Consider the following 22,802-nt stretch of genomic DNA (forward strand, 5'->3'; position numbering starts at 1 on the left):
GGACGATATTAATTAGTATTTTGAAGTTGGTACTTGAGATTCTTTTTTGACTCGTTTAACATACTGGAGTATAATACTCGTCATCTGCGAAGCTGAGTGCCCTTCGCTGTGAACCTAGCTACTCTGACCCGGTTGGCATTCTGCTCACCTTTTCTAGGTGGGGGATGAAAGGATAAAGCCATTCAGTTTCGTTACCTCAGTCACCCCCAAAGTACGCAAAGCAGCAAGCACGATATATTTTCTTTTAATAAAGCATCAAAATTCCTGTAAAAGGAATATGCACAATAGAATGTTTAAACCCCACTTTGATTAGTCAGATGACTAGATGATTGCAGTGATTTAGGTTTTTACTCTAGAGACTCAAATAAATTAGTGGGTTAGCTTTAAAGAGTTACTTAAAGCAAGTCTGAAAGTAATCATTTCTCCACACTTGCCTGACCGTGAACTAATAAAAAGTCCCCTGTCTATACCCGAAGTAGAGACAGCACCTGCTGTCCAACAGGATTTCCTGGTAGGCAGGTGGTGTCCCCATGCCGGTTAATGATGGTTCTCAACTCAGCTGCGCCAGATCGCCTCAGGTGGTAATTTTATCATCTTGGGCCCTTACTGAAATTCTTTCGTTATTAAATAATTGCTCTGCTACCCATGGTAGACCAGAAAGAATACAGATTAGGAAAATTTCATGAAAATTATAGTAACTTTTAGGTTAATGGAGTAATAGTTAAGTATTTCTAATTAAGCTGCATAAATGTTACCACTGAATTTCTGGAGAGAGCCAAAGTACTAAGAAATAAAGACTTTGCAAGATGGAACTATTTTTCTACTTGGTTTCCAGGGTGAGAGTGGCTTATAAATAAATAAATTTGCAGATTTTAAGCACGTAATTTCAAAATCTTTTATTGGCATAAAAATGAGAATGTTGTAAATAAATTGGCACCAAATACTTCATTTAAATGCATATTACAATATTGGGGTCAAAAAAACTATCCCTCTTTGCTGTTTTTCCCCCTTCTGCCCACTTTCCTGGGTGTTGGGGGTGCTCGCTGACAACAGTCACAAATCCAGCGACCTAGGAGAAAAATTGTTAAGTTAATACAGGATGAGACTTAACTTTTTAGGACTGAGTTTTAAAACCATTTAGCTCTCCTCCCTTAGCTAAGGCTACTGATAATCCTCACTGGGTTTCTGGTGGCACAGGCACTAACTTCCCTAAGGTCATCAGTGTCATAAATGCCCTGTGAAATGCACAGGGGGAGGGAAGGGGTCATGGAGGAGCTAAATAATGATAGGCCCCTTGAAAAAATTATAACCTTTCTGAAATTCAAATACTACCATACTTTAAAAGTTCAATCACACAAATCCTTATATAAAACCTATTAACTGACTTTGGCTTATTTTTAGGCATCTCAGCATCCCCTCAAGTCCTGGTATACTATGCTCTCATAGCACTTTAAAATGTATCGAGTATTTGATAGCATTATGATAAACTATACAACATACTTGACCTGAATTACTGTAGAACTCTAAATAATTATTTAAGTTGCTTACATCTCAATGATTCCCAGGAAACCTAGGCATATATTTTATAAAGTATCAGACAGTGTTAACTATGCAAATCAGTTCTAAAACTACACAATTATGTGTATAATGTTTTAGTCCAATTACTGTGATTTATTCTTTGATTCTGTGTTCATTCTTAAGTTATCTGGAATTGTTATGTTGCCTCAATTTATAAAAATCTGGTTTAATATGTATAAAGGCATATAAGTCCTTTTGTTCAATTTCTAAATGGCATATAAAAATAAAATCAAGGCTTTGAAACACATCGATGCTGCTGCCTTAGCTATTTCAGTAGAACAACACTAGCTCATCTGCATATACTGAGCTCTACTTCCAAAACTTACAGGCAATCTGGTATCTCACTTGTCCTTTAGTCAGCTTGTCTAGAGAAGAAAAACAGGTGGACATGACCATAGCTTTGATCACTTGTGAATGGAAGGGTCTCCAGGCCCTTCATGTCATTATGGTATTTATGCAGCCTCCAAAAAAAAAGAAGTGCTGGAAGAGTCCCTTCACTCAAAGATAACATTCCTTCTTTTTCAATCTTTACCTGGTGGGATAGCACCAAGGCCCACACAAAAAGTATGATAACCTCTGTCACACACATCACAGAACATCATTTCTTCTTCGTGGTGGGGTTGTCCACATATAATGCAAGTCTTACACTCCATACACTGCCATGGGTAGGTCTTAATCATAGAAACAAGCTCCATAGTCATATCCAGGCAAGAAGGATGGCCTAAACCAAAATCAGTATTAGTTGTATTTCACACAAGAATTTTTAACTTAATATGGCATAGTAAAATGCTAGTTTGCTTGAACTTCTCAAGAATGGCTACAACATTTTAACTGCCAAAGAGAAATGGAAATAAAACCTAGAAGAAAATACAGGGACTTTTTATGTATCTGATGACTCTGGGTCAAGCCTAGCTGACAACTTAAGAACGCGAGTTTTCGAAGCAACAAGGAGAGCTTAAAGGGTGAAGCTGCGTCGGTACTCACCGCTGCTGTCACACTGGGAGCAGTGTACAAGAGGCTCGGCCTTCCCTCTCCTGTTGGACTCCTTACCCTTCAGACAGATCCCACACAGAGCATTTGGAATGGCCTTTGGCTGGAAGGGTACAAGAGGGCTATAAATTCATGCCGGAAGAACCTACTATGGGTTCAAAAGGAATTATTACTGTATTGCCTTATTTTACTTCCAGTGACTTGTTAATGAGGACTTAACTTGCTAATGAGGACCTTGAAAGACATAACCTGACACCAGTCTGCCTTCAACATACGACGGCCTACCAACTAAAGCCTTGGACTTCATTTTTAAATTTTGTCAAAGGCATGATCTCATGTTAGGATTAGATGTATCATTCCACACTCCCTATGTACCAGTAAGATCTGTACAGTGACCTGGAGGGGAGACTAATATACTGTCAAACTGCACTGTTAACTGAAAGAAAAATGCAAGTACCGAGAGACTGCTACACGGGAGTTAGGCTTGTTCCCTAACAGAAGACTCCACTGTAAGCAGCTTATATGCTGCTGTTGTTTAAAAGCTGATGTTCTCCAGAGTTGTAAGACTACATCTATAAAATCTAAGTTACAAAATCAATGTTAACTGAAAGGTTTCAGGCATACACTGTCATGTGCAGAAGCTGAGTTATGTAACTTGTTCCCTCTGCACATCTCATACATTAATAGAGAAGCCTACACTTAAGAGAAAAAGTATTCACTATGACTTATAAAACATAAAAAAGTAGTTCTCAGATGTGCAAAATATAAAATGATCACTTAAAAAATATGCAGACACCCCCTATGTTTCAAGTACTATTCATTTCTCAGATGAAAGACATAATCCAATGAAGGCATTTGGGCTTTAAAAAAACACTTGGCAAAACATGGGAAAGAACAAAGAAGGTTCAGGACACCTAGAATTCCGAGGGGAGGGAGGGGAGGGGAGGGGAGCATCACAGCCTTGACCGTGATAACATGACGCACGCTCACTTCATGAACAGGGAGCAGCGGCAGGAGAGAGCGCAGGCAGGGGCCAAGTGTGAATGAAATGGGGGCCGAGGGCATGTTCTCTGACTCACTCACTCATTCCTTCATTTATATAAAAACTGGGAGAACAAGTATTTTAAGTAGAAACACTGTGTCTGTTTTATTACAACTCAAACAACATCTTACATTTCCATTCCCTAAGTTACTGAACCAAGGAGGATCCTAAACAGAATTCAATTTTGCACACTGTTACTCCAGCTTTGAAATGTCTCGCTGCCACCTTCAAAACCTGTACAGCCTAAACAATATGTTCTTAATTGTTTAGGTTTTTTGTTTTTCTTTTTAATTATCTTTCATTACAAAAGATGACAGAGGCATTCAAAAATAATTTTTGGCTTATTTATTTAAAAAAGTCAACCTTATACATAAATATAATAAAAACAATAACTAAACAATCACAAACATCTCTACAAAATAATAAATATCATGGAAGTTAAAACATACATATAAAACTTTACTGTTAACTATTCTATATCTCCTGTATATCTTTATACCCTGCTCCCCAACAAAAGGATAGTGTCACATGCTCAAACGTCTTCAGTCTTGCAGTGTAGTTACCCTCTGTTGTAACTGCTACATTCTACCCATAAGGTTCTCATTGTGTTTTCTTACACCTAAATAAAAAATAGCTAGGAAGTGCACTTCTATGATCCAAATTCTGGTTCAGTTATGATCAAATCTGTAACTGCCATAATATACAGCAGAAAGCTACCTGTCAATCCACCAAAATACAAAATATCTTTTGGTTACGGTACCTGCACTAAATGTGTAAGATATTTAATACTTACAGTTCAAGTTAGATACTGGCATACTAAGTACTTTAATATTTTTTCAGTAAAGTCAAGGAAGTAACCACACAATATTAAAATCTAAATCGAGAACCCCTCAGAGGAGATCCTTTACACAAATCAAAAGGAGTAAAACACAAAGCTAGTCGTTCACATTCTAGAGCAGTTCAAGTTCTACAACCATCAAAATATACATTGAACACCTACGATAAAAGGACACCAAGAAAGTTCTAGGTTTACTTCTAAGCTTAAAATCATAATGTTCTGTTAAACCACTTAAAATTTTTCTTACCCAATAGTCTTCATCTTGATGAAAAGGGAGAGATGGGTGGAGAGGGAGGGAGACAGACACAGACAGAGACAGCTTTGCAGCGTGTTTATGACGGCGCCACAACTCCATATGAACAAACACTTTGTTCACTCAAGCACTCTGAGCTCTCTCAGAAGCCACACTGCTCACATCCAGGGCTGTACACGTCTAGTGTCTCAGGGTTTGCAGAGGTGATGGAAGAGGAAGGGACCAGCATGTGGAGCTCCCTGAAGGTTAATGAACGGAGCCCTACGTGTGTCTGACGGACAGTCCTACTCCGTAACAGCAACAACATCAAAGTTTAACTATTGACAAGAAAATTAAAAATATTCTGCCTAAGAGTTCTCATATAAAAGGCTCGCGATACACAATTTTCCTCCTTGAACACAATCAAAGACAGACTTTCATGACAGCACTAATACAGTATAGATTTTAATTATATACTTATAACACAGGCCTGAATCCTAACAATTATGCTTTAATTTCAGGTTAATGTAACCTAAACAATACTGTCCTACAAATTAAAGGCAAGCACTAGTGAATCTTATTAAGCAAGATATCAGATACATTATAATTTTTCTTAACTTCTGCATTTTAAAACACATTTATATGTATGACCTTCAGCTTGAAGTACCCTAATAATTAGGCACGTCTTGGCTTATTAATACTTTTCGTAGAGAGGTTAACTTTTAATAAACATGTTCACATTAAAGTCTAGATACTGGTTGTTCCAAACTTTGAAATACCTGAAACATTTTTAGTTACTAAAAACGTTCACAGATTATAAAATGCTCATTCTGCACATCCAACTCCCTTGAGTACTATCAATTTAGGTTAATCTATTTGACTTCTTATATCTTAAATCAATGATGGTATTGAATAGTTCATTTTCAACCTCTATTAAAATGTCCATTTTAATCTTCTTCCTCCTTTAACCCATGATTAATCCAGGCTCACCGTCTGCAAGGTCCACTTAAAACGGACAGTGTGCTCTGGGCCACCACCCCCACCCCAAGCTCTTCGCGGGTCAGACGCACACCGTGTAGCACACCGCAGGCTAACTTCCCAGAATTTAATCTTGGGAGTTCATGTGCTTTCAGTCAGCAAGCGTTCATTTAAATCTTTAGTTTAAAATCCTAGATAAGCTCTATATGTAAAAACAAGAACAAAGTCTCATGGTTGCAGCCTACTGCACCGTCCTTGCTAAATGGAGCTGGGCTCAAAAACTACGCACTTGAAAGCTGCTGATTTAATATGCAATACACTAACTTGTTAAGCTGCTTTCTTACTGTAGGAAAAGGAGGCCACGGACTCTAAGAAGGGCTCTGCTTAGTCCGAGGGGACACTGGTCAACAGCCACTGGAACCTGTGCTTCCGGACAACACTCCACAAGCCTGGCCTGACATCACAAGGGTTCAGCAACTCTGTGCTCAGCACAACTTTTTCATCATCTTACTCTAAAATGCTCCTTCAAAACACCTTCATAATCCCATAAAAAGCAGACTGATAGATACCAGACTGAAAACTGTGTATTTTACTATTACCATTCAAAACACAAACTTGCAGCTAGTTCTACTCCTTTTATGATAATCTTAAATCCCCACATATGAATGAGGCTACTCACCTCTCACCCAGCCCTCTGAAGAAGGGGCAGAGAGCAGAAAGAAACGCTAAAAATAATACTATTGCTGATAGCATGCTACCTGACCGAGAATAACCCGATCAAAAAGTTAGTAAGTTATAGCTAAGCCAAATCACCTTGCCACATAACGTGTCAATCCTTGTCACAGAATTGCACAGGCTACTCGCCAAGGTGCGGCTACAAAATCACCACATTTTACTACTTTCCATCGCAGAGTTAGCTGAATTTGGCAAATGGATCAAATACTTCTCAGACTGAACCCAGATCGTTCTTAATGAAAGGCACCACAGAAATGCAACTTTTCCGTGAGGACTTCCTCCCCACTGCACTGCTCGGCATTGCTAAATACCAGGAAGCTTTCAATGTCAGACAACGACGATTTTTACACTGAGGAAACAAAGTATTAAGTTCTGCCTATTAGATCCCTTTTCAAAAACTCATACTTGCCTGGTTAGTACTTAAAAAAAAGATTCTCTTATCAATTTTACATATACAGAGAACACGCTAACCCATAGCCAAAGTGACAGAAAAGCCAGCAGGAAAACAGAGCAAGACGGAGGCAGGCTGACAGAGGGCACACACCACAGGAGAACAGCTAGTGAAGTGCAGCAGCAGGAGCTCCACAACTTTGAAATTCAAAGTTAAAATATTTCAGGGAGAGAGGCTGGTCAGGAAGGAAGCTGAGTCAGGGGCTTTTTTCTTCTACCTTGTACCCAGGAACTGACTTGGACAGTACAGAACGTTTGGAAGCATCTTTGCGTGGAGGGGCAGCCTTGTCCTTGGACCTCTGTCTTCCTTGCAAAGGCTCCTCCTGGCCTTCGGGAAGGCCTTCCCCCTCGGACATGTTGCCAGAGGAGCTGTCCTGCAAGTCAAAGGCACAAACATAGGTCCCTTGGAATTCATGCAGATTTGAGTCTGAATTCTGAAAACTACAGAAAACATCCAAAAAAAGTTTTAAAGTTCCCTCAATTTCAAAATAAAAAGATAATTCTGATCTAAGAAAACATTTCCAGTGGAGAATAAAATTAGAAGTTATGTTAAGAATCATTTTTCTATCTTATAAATACATTATAGCTAATTCCATTTATATCAGCTAGTACCTTAATTAACTTTGTTTTCTGACTGAATTTGACAAGAACAGAACTATACTTCAGTTATTAGTACACCACCCAGCTTCAACACCATTTTACCATGTCACAAGGGAACATACTTGTTTCATACAAAAATATTCTTTAAAAAAAACTGCTTGAAATAAGTGTGGGCATTTTTACTAAATAATAAAGGTCATTAAAGATCAAGCACAGAATCGTGTCTTCATAATGTTAAACTATGCAGAGCCAATCAGTATCAAGTGTCTACAACAGTATCAGACATATTAGGTTAGTACAAAAGTAACTGAATCATTGAAATATGCCTTTGATATTGGAATACATTCTTAAATAAATGTGGTTATGTTACACATCATTTTAATGTGCATTTCTTGCTTTATTTTTTTTTGCTAATGACATTACTTACTGTTTATTTTATATTTATTTTAGACTATAAAATAAATATAAATATTTTAGACTCTGGGCTTCCCTGGTGACTCAAACAGTAAATCATCATCTCCTGCAATTCAGGAGACCTGGGTTTGATCCCCGGGTTAGGAAGATCCCCTGGAAAAGGGCATGGGAACCCACTCTAGTACTCTTGCCTGGAGTATCCCATGGAGAGAGGAGCCTGGACAGCTCTAGCTCATGGGGTTCCAAAGAGTCGGAGCAACTAACACTTAAGACTATGGAAATGATTTTAGACAAACACCAAACTCGAGTGATTTTCTTACTTGAGTTCAAAATGGGTCATAAAGCAGAGGAGAAAACTCATAACATCAACAACAGGTTTGGCCCAGGAACTGCTAACGAACATACAGTGCAGTGGTGGTTCAAGAAGTTTTGCGAAGGAGACTAGGGCTTTGAAGATGAGGCGTGTAATGGCCACCGGAAGCTGACAACAACCAACCGAGAGCCACCATCGCAGCCGATCCTCCCGTGTAATTTTAACTACACAAGAAGTTGCCAAAGAACTCAGCATCGACCATTCTACCATCATTTGGCATTTGAAGCAACTTCAGTTCAGTTCAGTTGCTCAGTCTTGTCCAACTCTTTGTGACTGCAGCACACCAGGCTTCCCTGTCCATCACCAACTCCCAAAGCCTGCTCAAACTCATGTCCATCGAGTCCGTGATGCCATCCAACCATCTCATCCTCTGTTGTCCCCTTCTCCTCCTGCCTCCAATTTTTCCCAGCATCAAGGTCTTTTCCAGTGAGTCAGTTCTTCGCATCAGGTGGCCAAAGTATTGGAGCTTCAGCTTCAGCATCAGTCGTTCCAATGAATATTCAGGACTGATTTCCTCAAAGATGGCCTGGTTTCATCTCCTTGCAGTCCAAAAGACTCTCAATAGTCTTCTCCAACACCACAGTTCAAAAGCATCAATTCTTTGGTGCTCAGCCTTCTTTTATGGTCCAACTCTCACATCCATAAAGATGAAGCAAGTTGGAAAGGTGAAAAAGCTTGATAAGTGGGTGCCTCATGAGCTGACCCAAAATAAAAAACCATCATTGTGACGTCATCTTCTCTATTCTACGCAACAACAACGAACCATTTCTCGATCGGATTGTGATGTGCCACAAAAAGTGGATTTCATACAGCAAACAGCGACCACCAGCTAAGTGGCTTGACCAAGAAGCTCCAAAGCACTTCCCAAAGCCAAACTTCTATCAGAAAAAAACATCATGGTCACTGTTTGGTGGTCTGCTGCTGGTCTAATCCACTAGTTTTCTGAATCCCAGCGCAACCGCTACATCTGAGAAGTACGCTTGGCAAATCGATGAGACGCAGTGAACCTGCGACGCCTGCAGGCGGCACGGTCAACAGAAAGGCCCAGTTCTCCTCCACGACAACGTCCGACCGCATGTCGCACAACCAACACTTCGAAAGCTGAATAAATGGGGCTATGAAGTTCTGCCTCATCTGCCACATTCACCTGACCTCTCACCAACCACCTACCACTTCTTCAAGCATCTTGACAACTTTTTGCAGGGAAAACCTTTCCACAAGCAGCAGGAGGCAGAAAATGCTTTCCAAGAGTTCGTTGAATCATAAAGCATGGATTTTTACACTAGAGAAATAAACTTATTTCTTGTTGATAATAATGTGCTGCTTGTAACAGTTCCTAATTTGATTAATAAAGATGTGTCTGAGTCTACTCATAAAGATTTAAAACTCACGATCCAAAATTGCAATTACGTTTGCACCACCCTAAATATTTCACATGTTCCAAACTTAGAAGTTCAATAGTAATCTAATTCCTCATTTTTTAATTTAAAAATTTCTGATTAGAATAAAAATGTCACATTCATCTAAATTATGAAAGTTAGAAAAGATTAGTTTATCCTAAACCACCTGACAGACATTGAGACAACTCCTGGGAGCATGCTGTACCTCATTTGCTTCAGTGATGTGTTTTGTATAGGTGCCCCGATGCACACACACATCCTACCTACACATACACCCTCATTCTTTAAATGCAAAACTGAATAATGTTGCGTATGTGTGTTAATATTTTTAAGTATTACGTGCATTTCATCACATTATTCTTCGAAGTGCATTTCTACCATGTAAATGTAATATATCACCAATTGTGGACATTAGATTTACTTCTAATTTTCGCTATATTAAATACTGTTAACACTCCAATGGGCATCTTTTTCCTAAATAAACTTTGCTACCATCTCATCAGGTTCTTTGGATAAATTCTATCCGTGTATTTGCCAAGTCAAATTCCGTGGAATTAAAAAACTATGTATGTACTATGAAAATGCTTTTCCAGTAAAGTTTTTCCCAGAAAAAAACTGGATTAACTGACACCCCCACTAGCAGCATAGGAGAATGTCGGCCTCATCACCCCCTCTTCCCGACACAGAACCCCTTGTGGCAATGTGACAGGAGAAAAGTCATGTCATCACTTCAGTATCTGAAAAGCATCTTTCTTTATGCAACATGTTTTAGATGCTGTTAGTGACAGTGACGTGTAGTACCTATGTAACGCCAGCACAAGCCCAGGTTCCGGTTGGCTACAGTGGAAAGTGTACAATGGCCAACTGCTGAGGATGCCGTGCTGATAAAACCCACCCTGTACCACCGTCTTCTTTGTTCCCCTTCAGCTCCACAGAGCACACCAACTTCCCCACAGTCCCACAACAGCATTCTGCTATTAAAAAAACATCATGCAGGACAACCTAACGCACAACATGTTGGTACCCTTAACATTTTCCCAGAAGAGGCCAAAGACTATGAATCACATTCCAAGGAGGCAATCAGCAAAATTTCAGAGGGAAAGGAGACACCTCCTACTAAAGATAAATGCTCTCACCGAAGTGCCTTTGTTTTTCCGTTTCTCATCACCTCGACCGTCTTCGGCATCATCTGAGTCACCATCGCTCTCAAGGGCAGGGAGCTCAGGGTCGAGCGGGGGCTCATAAAGCGCTGTGTTTAGTGGCAAATACCGCAGCTCATCCGGTGAGTACCTAGGGTTCAGAGAGAGGGTTTTCCATTTTCCTCTATTATTAAATACAATTGCACTAATTCTGAACTACCATAACAGCCTTAATATTAACCCCAAATACTTTTGAAAAATGATTAGAGGCAATAAATAATTTTTTCACTTTGGTGCTCAAATAGGGACATGTAACCAATAAAAAGCCTAAACATTTTTTCACCTAACAGTGTAAAATATACATTTGATTCTTATTGTCAAAAGATAATGTCTCTCCCCTTTACCCTCAACACCCCTGTCAAAGAAACGTCAGCAGTGAAGGATGAAACTGTGGCCACACAGAACCGTGCACAAAATCCAGCTGCCTGACCCCCACACCTTCACACGGAAAGCAGGCACAACCGCAAGTCCATCTCACAGAGCAAACGTGAGCATCAAATAAACTAACACAGGACAGTCACAGCGGGGCATGGTACAGACACCATTTCAGAAACAAAATTTCCAGGAACAAAGTATTTAAAACCGACTTGTGAACCATGTATTCTAACCAATGTGATCACCTCTTTCCTCTGAAACTAGGGACCGGCAACCCGTTCCCCAGGCAGCCGGCACACGGCCTGCTGACAGTGTCTGCGCTGTCATCACAGGACCGCACCACAGCTACATCCTGGAGCCTCAGTCGGCAGTGGACGTGGATCAGCATCCTCCTCAACCAGGACATCACACCAGAAAGCATGAGGGGTGGGGGGCACACAGGCCTATCACCCGATAATCTGTTTCCTCCAAAATGAGAAACGTTAAATTTGCTGACTCACTGCTGCAGAGAAGAAGCCAATTCTGACTCCATGTTGGAACTGTTGCTTTGACCAGCTTTTCGTTCCTTCTGTTATTATAATCAAACAGAATGGCCTGTCTCAGAGTACCCTACCCCTCTTCGTGACTAAAGTGCCTTTATTCAGAACCCGGGGTCCACCCATAGATGGCAGGAGGGAAGAAATTAACACATCCCCTGCCTGAGGCTTGACATTCTGGGAGATGTTTGCAAGGTTAATTAATGGTCTTTTTTACTTTGCTTCCTCACCTCCCCCCATCTCTGATATATAAAAGAACCTGGCATCCAGATCTCATAAGATGGTTACTTTGAGGCACTAGCCTGCCATCGACTCGGTCAGCCAGCTCCCCAGATCAAGTCTGCTCCTCGCCCCAACCCCTCGTCTCTCCGATTTACCAGCCTGCCGTGTGCTGACCTGAGTAAGCTTGGACTCTATAACATCCTGATTTAAGTCTGACTTTCAAAAGTATGATCCTATGGTCTCTTAAATACTACTGTCTAAAGAATATTCCCTCTCCTAAAAACGTAAGGTTTCTCAGGAGGCAAAGGCTGGGACTGACAGGAGTAGTTGGTTCCATCCAGGTTGGGAAGAAGAGACAGGCGGCACCCTCACCGCCGGAGTGGAACAGCAGCTGAGCCGGGCAGCGAGGCAGCAGGAGCCCTGGGCCGCCTGCCCTCCTCCACGCGGGCCATGCCCGCCTCTCCAACTCCCCCTGCTTCTGTGACCAGACTCCCAGGCTGCAGGGGGGGAGCGTGGGCGAGAGTCGGCATTTCCAACCACCGCTGCCGGCCCCGGACCACGCTTTCAGGAAGGCGGTCTGCAGCTCCCCCTGGTTCCCGTCCACGGAAGCATGGACAGGTGAGCAGGGAGGCAGTGTCCCAGGCTCTAGCAGCAGACGCTCAAGTTCAGCGAGAGCATTCTTCACCACAGAAGACAGAAAACACCGACACAAATCTTATACCTTTTACAGTGACGCTTACAGAGTTAAACACTTCTAGGAGACAAACACAAGGCCTTGAAGTCTCTCAGCAACACCAATACTAGCGGCAAAAACAAAGAACAAAAAACCCCACTATGTACCTTTTGTAGTATTCCTGGAACTGTCCGGGGATGAGGGCCACCGGGTAAGAACTGACCTTGGTTCGCTCTGTGGGCAGCACCTTGTACTTCCCTTGAGGCACCTGGATAACCTGGATTAAGAGAGAGAGACACACACCTGATTCCAGGCACAGAACGAAGGCTTCAGGAGAGCAGTCCCCTCCTGCCCTGGGCTGCACTTCCCCCACAAGGTACAAAGGCGAGAGGCGTTGGGAGCTGTAACCCGGGAACAGCTGGCATTTATGGTTCCACAGGTCCATGTGTCTGGCTGTTTACCAGGGCCACTGTTTCTAAGGAAAGGCAGTATGTCTGCTCACTACGTATGGGCTACGTAAGAAACCTTTGGAGCTCAACTGCCTCGTCTACGAAACAGAAATAACCCTAGTTTCTCCTCCCGCAGAAAGGGTGGGAAGTGCATGAGCTACTGTGGGAACCTCTTCCGGCCGCCCCAGCACACAGGAAGCTATTCAGCTCCCAGACTCCTTCAGCACCGTGTCCACCACAAAGCAAGGAACTCATCACACACAAGAGAAGCAGACGTCACCAGGCACACTGGAGTTACAGCCTCGGTTCAGGGGGAGAAAGGACACACTGCTAGTACAAAACACTACGACAGAGGCACTGAACAGCCCACGGCAACAAGCAACGAGTGAAGTTCAGGGACTAATAAACATTAGCGGTCCTACGTGTGTCTGTAAGTCAAAATAAGCTCTCCTCTCTTCCATTCGCTCCCGGTTTAAGTTGCTGTTAAATTCAGCTGCTTTTTTGGCAGCTTTCTTAATGTACTCAGGCACTTTGCTGGCTTCAACTTTCTGAGTATTCTGCTGTTGCATTTGCTGAAATAAAAATATTACAGTTGGAAGTTACATCTAACTTTATAAAATGTGATTTCCCAAACCAAACTCCTGGTTACCTCGATACTTACAGAATACTCTTTATAGTGATCTGTAATTCGTTGGCGTTCTTTTTCCTGTAGAATAACAGAATATTCAGCATGTTTGGCTGGATATTCTTTTATCATTAAATCAATTACTTCATCACTGCGCAATGCTGTTAAACCTATTTCAGACAAAAAAAAAGTAAAGAAGCTCTTTTAATGCTAACTGAACATACTGATTTTCAAAACTGACTTTCCTTCAAACTACTCAACATAAAAGAAGCTTTCCAATATTCAAAGCAAAATATTTTAATACACTCAAAAATAAGAAAAAATAATACTCATAATATAAAATCAGATAGTTAAAAAGAGATTACCAAAGTTGCAATGGCAAAGAAATCAATTTTTTAACCAAACTTTTTTAAGATTCCATGTACTATATACAAACATATATCCCTTTATTAGAAACAACGGCTAAATAATAATGCACACTAACCACTGGCAATTAACACAGGGTATTAAGTGAGAAAAACAAAGACTTTTATACTTCCATTCTTAGCCTTCAAAGTCAATTTACTAGAAATATTATAGAACCAATTCAAATTTCACCAAAAGCGTCAGCACACACGTGAGTTATACAAATAATTTTTTAAATTCATAGTATGAGATTATACCAATTGTTGAGATGAACTCCCATGGTTTTGTATTAAAAAGCTGTACTAATATATTTAGGAAAGGAACAGTACAAATAAAGCACAGAGACAATTACACATAACTAAAAACTGAGCTTTTTAAGTATTTAACTAATACTTTTAAAAAGTACTTGACAAATTTTGGACATAAAACATACATACACTTTGACGACTGTGTGAAGGTTATTAGAAAATGATAGTTATAAAATGTCAGTCTCCTTTGTATTTTAACAAGAATCAAACATGAAGTTAACAATTTAGCACCTAAATAACTCCATCTATTTATCGTTAGTCTGGCTGAGTATTCAGGGGAAGAAGCAGGGTCCGTCCGACACCGCTGCGCACGCGGCCCCTACCCAGGGTGCACAATAACTCCATCTATTTATTGTTAGTCTGGCTGAGTATTCAGGGGAGGAAGACGGGACCTGCCCGATGCCGCCGCGCGCGGCCCCCACCTAGAGTGCACTGCGTCTCCGTGATGACGTTCAGCTCCCTCAGGTACAGCTTCTCTTTATGGGACAAGTCTCGTCGCTCTAAATCTCCAAAAAAAAGAACACAATAGTATTACAAATAGTCTTTTGCATTTGTAACATTATGTATTTATAAAAGTTTTAAAAGCTTAAAAAACTTAGAAAAAAAATTTTTAAGTGAAAATCTTCATGGATTTTAAAAGTACTTCCTGTTCATATTCCAAATATTATTAAAAGAACACAAAAAACAATCTTACAAATCAAAAAAAGGAAAGTTAAAATAAAACTGAGAACAATCCAAAGCAAAAAGGTAAGACAAATAACTATATTAAAATAGTTGATGAAATACAGCCTTTCTCAAGTTCAGGTACAGCTTAAGTAGCTACTCCATTCCTAAGGTCAAGGAGCAACAGTCAAGAGTCAAAACCCCTGGTTCATTAATGTGATTACAAATTGATTTTTTCCTGCAATTTTTTCCCAGGAAATCCACCTTCCTCATTTTGCTTGTAAAAACGTTTATAAGGCATAAGAACAAATGGCTAGTAGAGAGAGATGTCGAACGAGAGCTGTAAATAAAATCAGCCAGCAGAAGAATATAAAATGTTATAATCTATACTCAAATACTCAGAACTTGACAACCCATGAAAAACAACTACTATTAGTTACGAGTCAGATTTAATTTGTTACATGAACTGAGACTCAATACCTGGATACTTCCGTTTGAAGGAGGTCACGCCCAAGTATTCGCTGACTTGCTCCTGGAGCATGTAGTACTCTCCGGCTTCATCGGGCGGCCACTTGTACTCTATCAGATTCTCTGCTGGGTAGTAGCTGAAGCTAAAGCACAGAAATACATGTTACGCCTTAAATGTGGCATTTATAAAATTTTAATCATTTTATTTTAAAGGATATTCTTTTCTAAAGATTTTTGAGAATGTGTGTTTTTAAAGATTTGGAAAAACTGTTTTAATTATCTAAACTCTCAACCAGCCTTCTATGATTTTGTATTACAAAGAAGTTCCCATGATTTCATGTGCATCCAAGAAATTACAGAAGAGGTAGAGAGAAAAGAAACAACTATCTGGAATACCAAAGCAAAAGAGTGCATTGGAAATAACATTTTCTATGGATCACAAAGAACAAAGATCACAACTTCAGGAACAAAGGCAACATTTTTAGCTTTTGCAAATCAGGGTAGTGATACCAGTTCTGAATTCTTTCTTGTGGGCCCAGCACTCAGAGCCACGATTTCATGCACCCAAAGTATAAAGTAATCAACTTCTGTTTATCATCTGCTCTTCAATGAGTCACCAACAGATGAGAAAGCAAAACTCTAAAATCTTATTTCTCAATAAAGTAAACTATAAACCACAGACCCCACATACCCAGGAGCAAAACATGGACCGAGTCTGATGGTGCCAATGCACTGCAGATCAGTCCCAATCCTGAAGAACAAAGACTACAGATGTCTGGACCTACACAATTCAACCTCTAAATTTCATCAGTGGATAACACAGGTAGAATATTACATGATTTTATGCATCTATCCAATTAAGGCTTCCCTGGTGGCTCAGACAGTAAAGAATCTGCCTCCAATGTGGGAGACCCGTGTTTGATCCCTGGGTCAGGAAGATCCCCTGGAGAAGGCAATGACAACCCACTCAGTATTCTTGCCTGGAGAATCCCATGGAGAGAGGAGCCTGGTGGGCTACTGAGCGACACACACACACAGACACACACACACACACACAGACACACACAGACACACACACAGACACACACACACACACATCCAATACCAACACACACACACACACACACCCCAATTAAAAGACAAAAGAAGAGTTTTCTCAAAAGTGGTCCTGGGAAATTAGACATGCAAATGGACATGTATGAAACATAACCCTTGTACCTGATGTCGCCTAGAAAAATGAATTTAAAAATGGACAGATGACCTAAATATAAGAACTAAAACTAGGAGACTCTTAGAAGAAAACATGAGGGTAAATCTTCATGATCTGAGATTTAGCAATGGATTCTAGATATGACAGCAAAAGAAAGAGTAAATAATTTGGACGAGCAAAACTTAACATGTTGTGTATCAACAGAGTGGGAGAAAATATTTGCAAATCATATGTCTGATAAGTAATTAGTATCTAAAATATATAAAGAATTCCTACAACTCAACAACAAAAAAAATTTAAATATGGGCAGAAAACCTGAATAGACATTTCTCCAAAAATAACTAATGGACAGTAAGTACATGAAAACATGTTCAATCTGACTCCTCATTATGGAAATTCAAATCAAAATCACAATAGATTCCATTTCACACCTTTTAGAATGGCTATTATTAAAAACAAATGGGAAATAGAACATGCTGGTGAGGATGTGAAGAAATCAGAAACTCTGTACATTGCTGGTGGGAATATAAAATGGTGCATCCACTATGGAAAAGTTTGGCAGTTCCTCAAAAAGTTAAACATAGAGTTGTCATATGACCCACCTATTTCACTCCTGGGTATATACCCAGAGAAGCTGAAAACAGGGCCTCTGAACAGATATATTTATACACCAGTGTTCAAGGCAGCATTATCCACACCCCCCAAAATATGGAAATAACCCAAGTGTCCATCAACAGATGAAAAGATAACACAGAGTATATTTATAACAATGGAGTACAATTTAGCCTTAAAGAAGGAAATTCTAACACAAGCTACAACCTAGATGAACTTTGAAGAAATTATGCTAACCAAAATAAACCAGACACAAAAAGACAAATATTGTATGATTCCGCCTACGTGAGGTACCTAGAATAGGCGAAGTCATAATGACAGAAAGTAGAATGGTGGTTGCCAGCAGCTGCGAATGGGGGAAATAGGAATCTTATTATGTAAAAGTTTTGGAAATGGATGGTGGTGATGGTTACACAACACTGTGAATGTAATTTATGCCACTGAATTACACACTTAAAGGTAGTTAAAATGGTGAATTCTGTGTGTATTTTACCACGATAAAATTTTTTTTCTTTGAATTGCACTAAGTAGCAAAAAGCAACTTTGGTGTCACTTTGTAAGACCCAATCAAGACATTTTACAGTCCTTAGTAACTGCCTTTGCCAGGGCTGGGGGGATGAGGAGGAGAGAGCTAACACAGAGAAAAGACACATAACACAGAAAACATTAAAAGCAATAAAATGACAGTACCCAAGATCCTGGCTGGAAGTGTCGCAGCTCCTGGAGCTGTCTCCAGAGCCCATCCGCCTCCTTTTGGATGGCTGGGTCCCATCATTTGAATTATCTTCGTTATCATCCTGTACATTCAAAAGATGCGACAAAGAACAGTAAATAAGGAAAGATTATGTAACCCTCCCAAACTTGCTAAAAGGCTCAACTTAAAGGCTTCCTAAAGATTATAAAAATGATAACTTCCTATTATAATTAACCAGGGACAAGAATTTGGCCTTGGCAAGACCTGGAAAAAACCAAAAACTAATCTCCAATACAAATTAAAGTAGAAAATTTTCAATAAACTTGTAGGTCTAAATCTACTTTTCCTTTCTTACCAAGAGGTTAAAATGCCTTCTGCTTTGAAGAAACACATCAAACTGCTGCAATACTCTGAAATTAAAATAAACATTCCTACTCTAGCTAGGATAAAAATGTATGAATCAGTTACTGTTTAATTCAACTTAGAGCTGGTTTATTCTAATTGGCTATTTCAGATACTTATATCCCTGTGAAAAGAGGACACAAAGGAACAAAAACAGATGACCAATTCTGTTATTTTTTTTCTTATATTGCAAAAATTCAGCAAAAATATACCAGAATAAGATTCATCGATCAATACAACACACACTACCTCCCCAAAAGAGGTTTAAAATTTTTTTAAGTGACATTTCCCATTATGTGACTTTATCAAGGTTGTTAAGTTAGACCATTTCATTAAGGAAATGAATGATGGCTCAAATATCAGGAAATTAATTTAATCACATTGTTGTTGTCCCTAAGGCAAACACAGGGGTAAATCGATGTTTATCGGACTCTTTTGTGACCCCGCAGACTATAGTCCCCCAGGCTCCTCTGTCCAAGGGATTTCCCAGGCAAGAATACTGGAATGGGTTGTCATTTCCTGACCCAAGATCAAACCCGCATCTCCTGCATTGGCAGGTGGGTTCTTTACCACTGAGCCACCCAGGAAGCTCAACCACTATTAGCCAAGGCTTAAATAAAAAAGATTAAAAAAAAAAAAAAATCAAGGTAATCTAGCCTCCTAAGACAATACAATTTTGTGAAATATCATGAATCCAAGAATACAGAGATAGTGAGTATGCTGGTCAGGCACATCAAAGCTGGACTGCCTGGAATCTTACTGGGCACTGACTACCCCTCACCAGCTGAGTGGTTATCCTCTCAGTGGTGAGCCGCTCCTCATCTGTAAAACTGTGACAATAGTACTGCCTCTATTACTTGGCCAATGTAGGGATTAGAGTCAATACATGAAATAATTAGAGCAAGGTCTTGCAAACAGTTAAGTGCCCAGCAGAACTTGGCTAATATGACTGCACTGATGATCAAGTCTCAAAGGGCTCCCTGTTAGGCATCTACTCAGATTCTTTACCAAATAGCAAAAACTGCAGAATATTCTCCTTTTCAATTCTTAGAAAATAAGTATTCAGTTAAAGAGTCCTGTATATTCCTATTAAGATAAGCAACCAGGTAGGAGATGGAGAACAGCCTAAATCTACTAAATATTCTCCAAAAACTTACTCCCAACATTTCATAGTCAACAAGCATTCAAGTATCATTTCTCTTCTACTTTACTTGCTTCTGAGCACTTCAAGGATTTTTATGTCCATTTGTTTAAATACCTTTCTCTTAGCTAAAAAAAAATGCATACACTTAAAAAGTGTTAAAAAGTTAAAAATAGAAAGTCCTCAAAAAAGCTGAAAGCACAATTTCACATGTAGTGTTCGAATTTGCTATTATGAATTCTAGACAAATGTGTTATTCCATATAGTGAGTATCAGGGATAGTTCAGTTCAGTTCAGTTCAGTCACTCAGTCGTGTCCTACTCTTTGCGACTCCATGAATCGCAGCACGCCAGGCCTCCCTGTCCATCACCAACTCCCGGAGTTTACCCAAATCCATGTCCATTGAGTCGGTGATGCCATCCAACCATCTCACCCTCTGTCGTCCCCTTCTCCTCCTGCCCCCAATCCTTCCCAGCATTAGGGTCTTTTCCCATGAGTCAACGCTTCGCATGAGGTGGCCAAAGTATTGGAGTTTCAGCTTCAACATCAGTCCTTCCAATGATATTTCCTAACAATATGATGGAATACGATTAAAAGAATTTGCCTGCAACCTGGATATTGACAGAGAAGTCCGGGTTTTAAGGCTTCCCACCTCTGAAGTCAGCAATGTGTATTTCAGAGTCCTGGGTGGCTCTCACGTTGGGATTAAACACCTTTCTGAAGGTCACTGGACAGGAATGTGAGCCGTGAAGGGAGAGGGCGAAGGGCAGGGAAGCCTGGCGCGCAGCAGTCACTGGGGCCGCAGAGTCCGACACGACCGAGCGACTGAAGCACCACAACGGCAGGTCACAGATTCGGGACAAGCCTCCTTGGCTGGCCCGGGCTCCGGCCACCCTCAGGCCCAGCCTGGGCTCTGGAAGCCCGGCCTAGAGGAGCCCCGGCGCCCGGCCGCGCTCCTGGGGCCCCTGCGCGCCCCCCGGGAGGAGCGGCCGCAGGCTCGCCGGCGCCCACGGCCCGGCCCCACGGCCACCACCGACACCGCACCCCGGAGGGGGCCCCATTACCGTCCAACTTCAACTTTCCGGTTACAACTAAAATGCGGACATTTTAAAAGTCGTTCTGTCACAAACTAGTAAACTAACTGAACACAAGGTGGTTTACTAAACGCTCATCTCGACTCTTCACTCATCTGACTTTCAAACGCGAAGTCCGCCTCACTTCCTTAAAACAGCACAGACGACGAAAGCAAGTCCGCCTGAAGAGAACTGGGCGGCTTTGTGTTGACTTAGCTCTTCAAGTTAAGCTCATTAACTAGCTAACTTGTTTCCCACTTTTACACAGTCCTACTCTTTAGGAAGAACCCAAACATTTCAGAAGGACACTCCTCAGACGAAGGCGCGCCTCACAACACGCCAGGGCCCAGACCTTCGGGAAGGAGAGCGCCCTCGGCGTCGGAGGAAACTTTTATTTCCTCGGAGAGCGGGCTGCCCCGGGGGGGCGTGCTCAGGGGTGCCTTCGGGCGGAAACCGCCAAGAACACTCGGGACTGAGGCCGAGCGGACCCCAACCTGGCGGGGCCCCGAGGCGGCGCCGGCCCGGCGCGGGTCCCGCCGCCCCTCGGGCCTCCTCACGGCCTCCCCCAGGCCCCGGCCCAGGCCCGGCCCGCTCCTCACCTTCGGGGACTGCGCTCCGGGGGTGGCCGGGTCGCTGTCGCACGGCCGCGGAGACAGCGCCGTCCCGGGGCCGCCCGCCGCCGCCATCAGCCCGAGCGCCCCGCGCCGCCGCCGCCGCCGCCGCCGCCGCCTCGTCCCGGCCGCCGCCGCCGCCGCCACCGCCGCCGCCGCGCGGGCCGCCCGCCGCCCGGGCCCCGCCCCCTCCGCCCGCCCGCCGCCCGGGGGCCGGCCCCTGCCTCCGCGCGCCCCGCGGCCCGCCAGCGCCGCCGCCACCGCCATGGCCGCCGCCAGCGCGCCGCCCGCCGCCGCCGAGGACGCCGCCCGCCGCCCGCCGCCCGCCGGGCCCGCCGCCGTGCGCGCCCGCGGGGCCCTCCGCGCCCTCGGCCGCCGCCGCCCGCTGCGCTCGCCGCCGCCGCCGGCCCCCAGCCGCCGCCCTCGGCCGCACGCAGCCCCGGCCCGCCGCCACCCCGCCTCCCGGCCGCCGCCGCAGCCCGGCGCGCTCCGCAGCCCCACCTCCCGCCGCTCCCCTCAGCCCCCAGCCCCGCCCCGGCCCGCCGCCCAGGGCGCGCTCGCCGCCGCCCCCTCCCCGCCGCCCCCGGCCCGGCCCCTCACACGTCAGCCCTCTCCTCCCACCGCGCCCCGCCCGGGCTCCCCGCCTCTCCCCTCCGCCACCAGCCTGAGGGGCCCCTCCCCGCCCCTTCCTCCCAGGTGTTCGCGCCCGCGTCCCCGCGCTCGCTCCCGGGGGTCCCCGCCCCTCCACCTCCGCCTCCATCCTGCGGGCCCCCTCCCCGCCCCCTCCCTCCTCGGTGTCCGCGCCGCGTCCCCTCTCCTCCTGGGGGTCCCCGCCCCCTCCCTCCCAGGTGTCCACGTCCCCCTCCCCTGTCTCCCTCCAGGGGGGTCCCCGCCCCTCCATCCCAGGTGTCCCTCCCTCCCCGGTGTCCGCGCCCCGTCCCCTCTCTCCATCCTGAGGGGCCCCTCCCCGCCCCCTCCCTCCCCGGTGTCCGCGCCGCGTCCCCTCTCTCCCTCCAGGGGGTCCCCGCCCTCTGCCTCCCAGGTGTCCACGTCCCCGTCCCCTGTCTCCCTCCAGGGGGTCCCCGCCGGGGGTCCCCGCCCCTCCCCCTCCGCCTCCATCCTGAGGGGCCCCTCCCCGCCCCCTCCCTCCCCGGTGTCCGCGCCCCCGTCCCCTGTCTGCCTCTTGGGGGGTCCCCGCCCCTCCATCCCAGGTGTCCCTCCCTCCCAGGTGTCCGCGCCGCGTCCCCTCTCTCCCTCCCGGGTGTCCCCGCCCCTCCCCCTCTGCCTCCATCCTGAGGGGCCCCGCCCCGCCCCCTCCCTCCCCGGTGTCCGCGCCCCCGTCCCTTCCTGGGGCCACCGCCCCCCCCTCCCCGGCGTCCGCGCCCGCGCCCGCGTGCCCTGACCCGGCGGTCCTCGCCGCCCTTCCCTTCCACCTCCTTCCCCAGGGGCCCGCCCCCTCGTCCTCCCTGCCGGATCCCTCCCCGCCTCTCCCCGCCCCCTCCCTCC

General features: G+C 44.0%; 1 protein-coding gene across 7 annotated transcripts; it reads right to left on the reverse strand.

Moving 5' to 3' along the window:
• Window positions 1–881: 881 nt before the first annotated feature.
• On the reverse strand, window positions 882–21,462 carry PHF10 (PHD finger protein 10). Of its 7 annotated transcripts, none has more exons than XR_014065287.1 (12): window positions 21,285–21,462; window positions 18,066–18,172; window positions 15,566–15,696; window positions 14,845–14,922; window positions 13,746–13,879; window positions 13,507–13,656; window positions 12,803–12,912; window positions 10,767–10,920; window positions 7,062–7,217; window positions 2,563–2,671; window positions 1,905–2,299; window positions 882–1,069 (listed from the first exon to the last, which is right to left on the reverse strand). XR_014065287.1 is itself a non-coding variant. In XM_081529688.1 (12 exons), the coding sequence occupies exons 1-12, from the start codon at window positions 21,369–21,371 to the stop codon at window positions 984–986; spliced, it is 1,491 nt and encodes a 496-aa protein (XP_081385814.1). In that variant the 5' UTR covers window positions 21,372–21,462; the 3' UTR covers window positions 882–983. The 7 variants fall into 7 exon arrangements, 4 of the variants coding, with proteins under 4 accessions (XP_081385814.1, XP_081385813.1, XP_081385816.1 ...); XR_014065286.1 differs by having other exon boundaries at window positions 14,845–14,928; XM_081529688.1 differs by having other exon boundaries at window positions 2,111–2,299.
• Between the last annotated feature and the right edge of the window lie 1,340 nt (window positions 21,463–22,802).

Source organism: Giraffa tippelskirchi, chromosome 9 (genome assembly GCF_054371585.1).
Source record: "Giraffa tippelskirchi isolate mGirTip1 chromosome 9, T2T-mGirTip1v1.2.pri, whole genome shotgun sequence".
Lineage (NCBI taxonomy): Eukaryota > Metazoa > Chordata > Mammalia > Artiodactyla > Giraffidae > Giraffa > Giraffa tippelskirchi.

What these genes read in the sequence shown, in the direction of transcription:
- PHF10 (XM_081529687.1), bottom strand. Translation starts at nt 21,371, where the DNA reads ATGGCGGCGGCGGGCGGCCCCGGGACGGCGCTGTCTCCGCGGCCGTGC. An exon ending in GGAGACGCAGTGCACTCTAG is followed by an intron (nt 13,880 to 14,844) that starts GTGGGGGCCGCG and finishes TGTCTGAAATAG; the next exon opens with GTTTAACAGCATTGCGCAGT. An exon ending in CTCCCAGTGTGACAGCAGCG is followed by an intron (nt 2,300 to 2,562) that starts GTGAGTACCGAC and finishes ATTTTGGTTTAG; the next exon opens with GCCATCCTTCTTGCCTGGAT.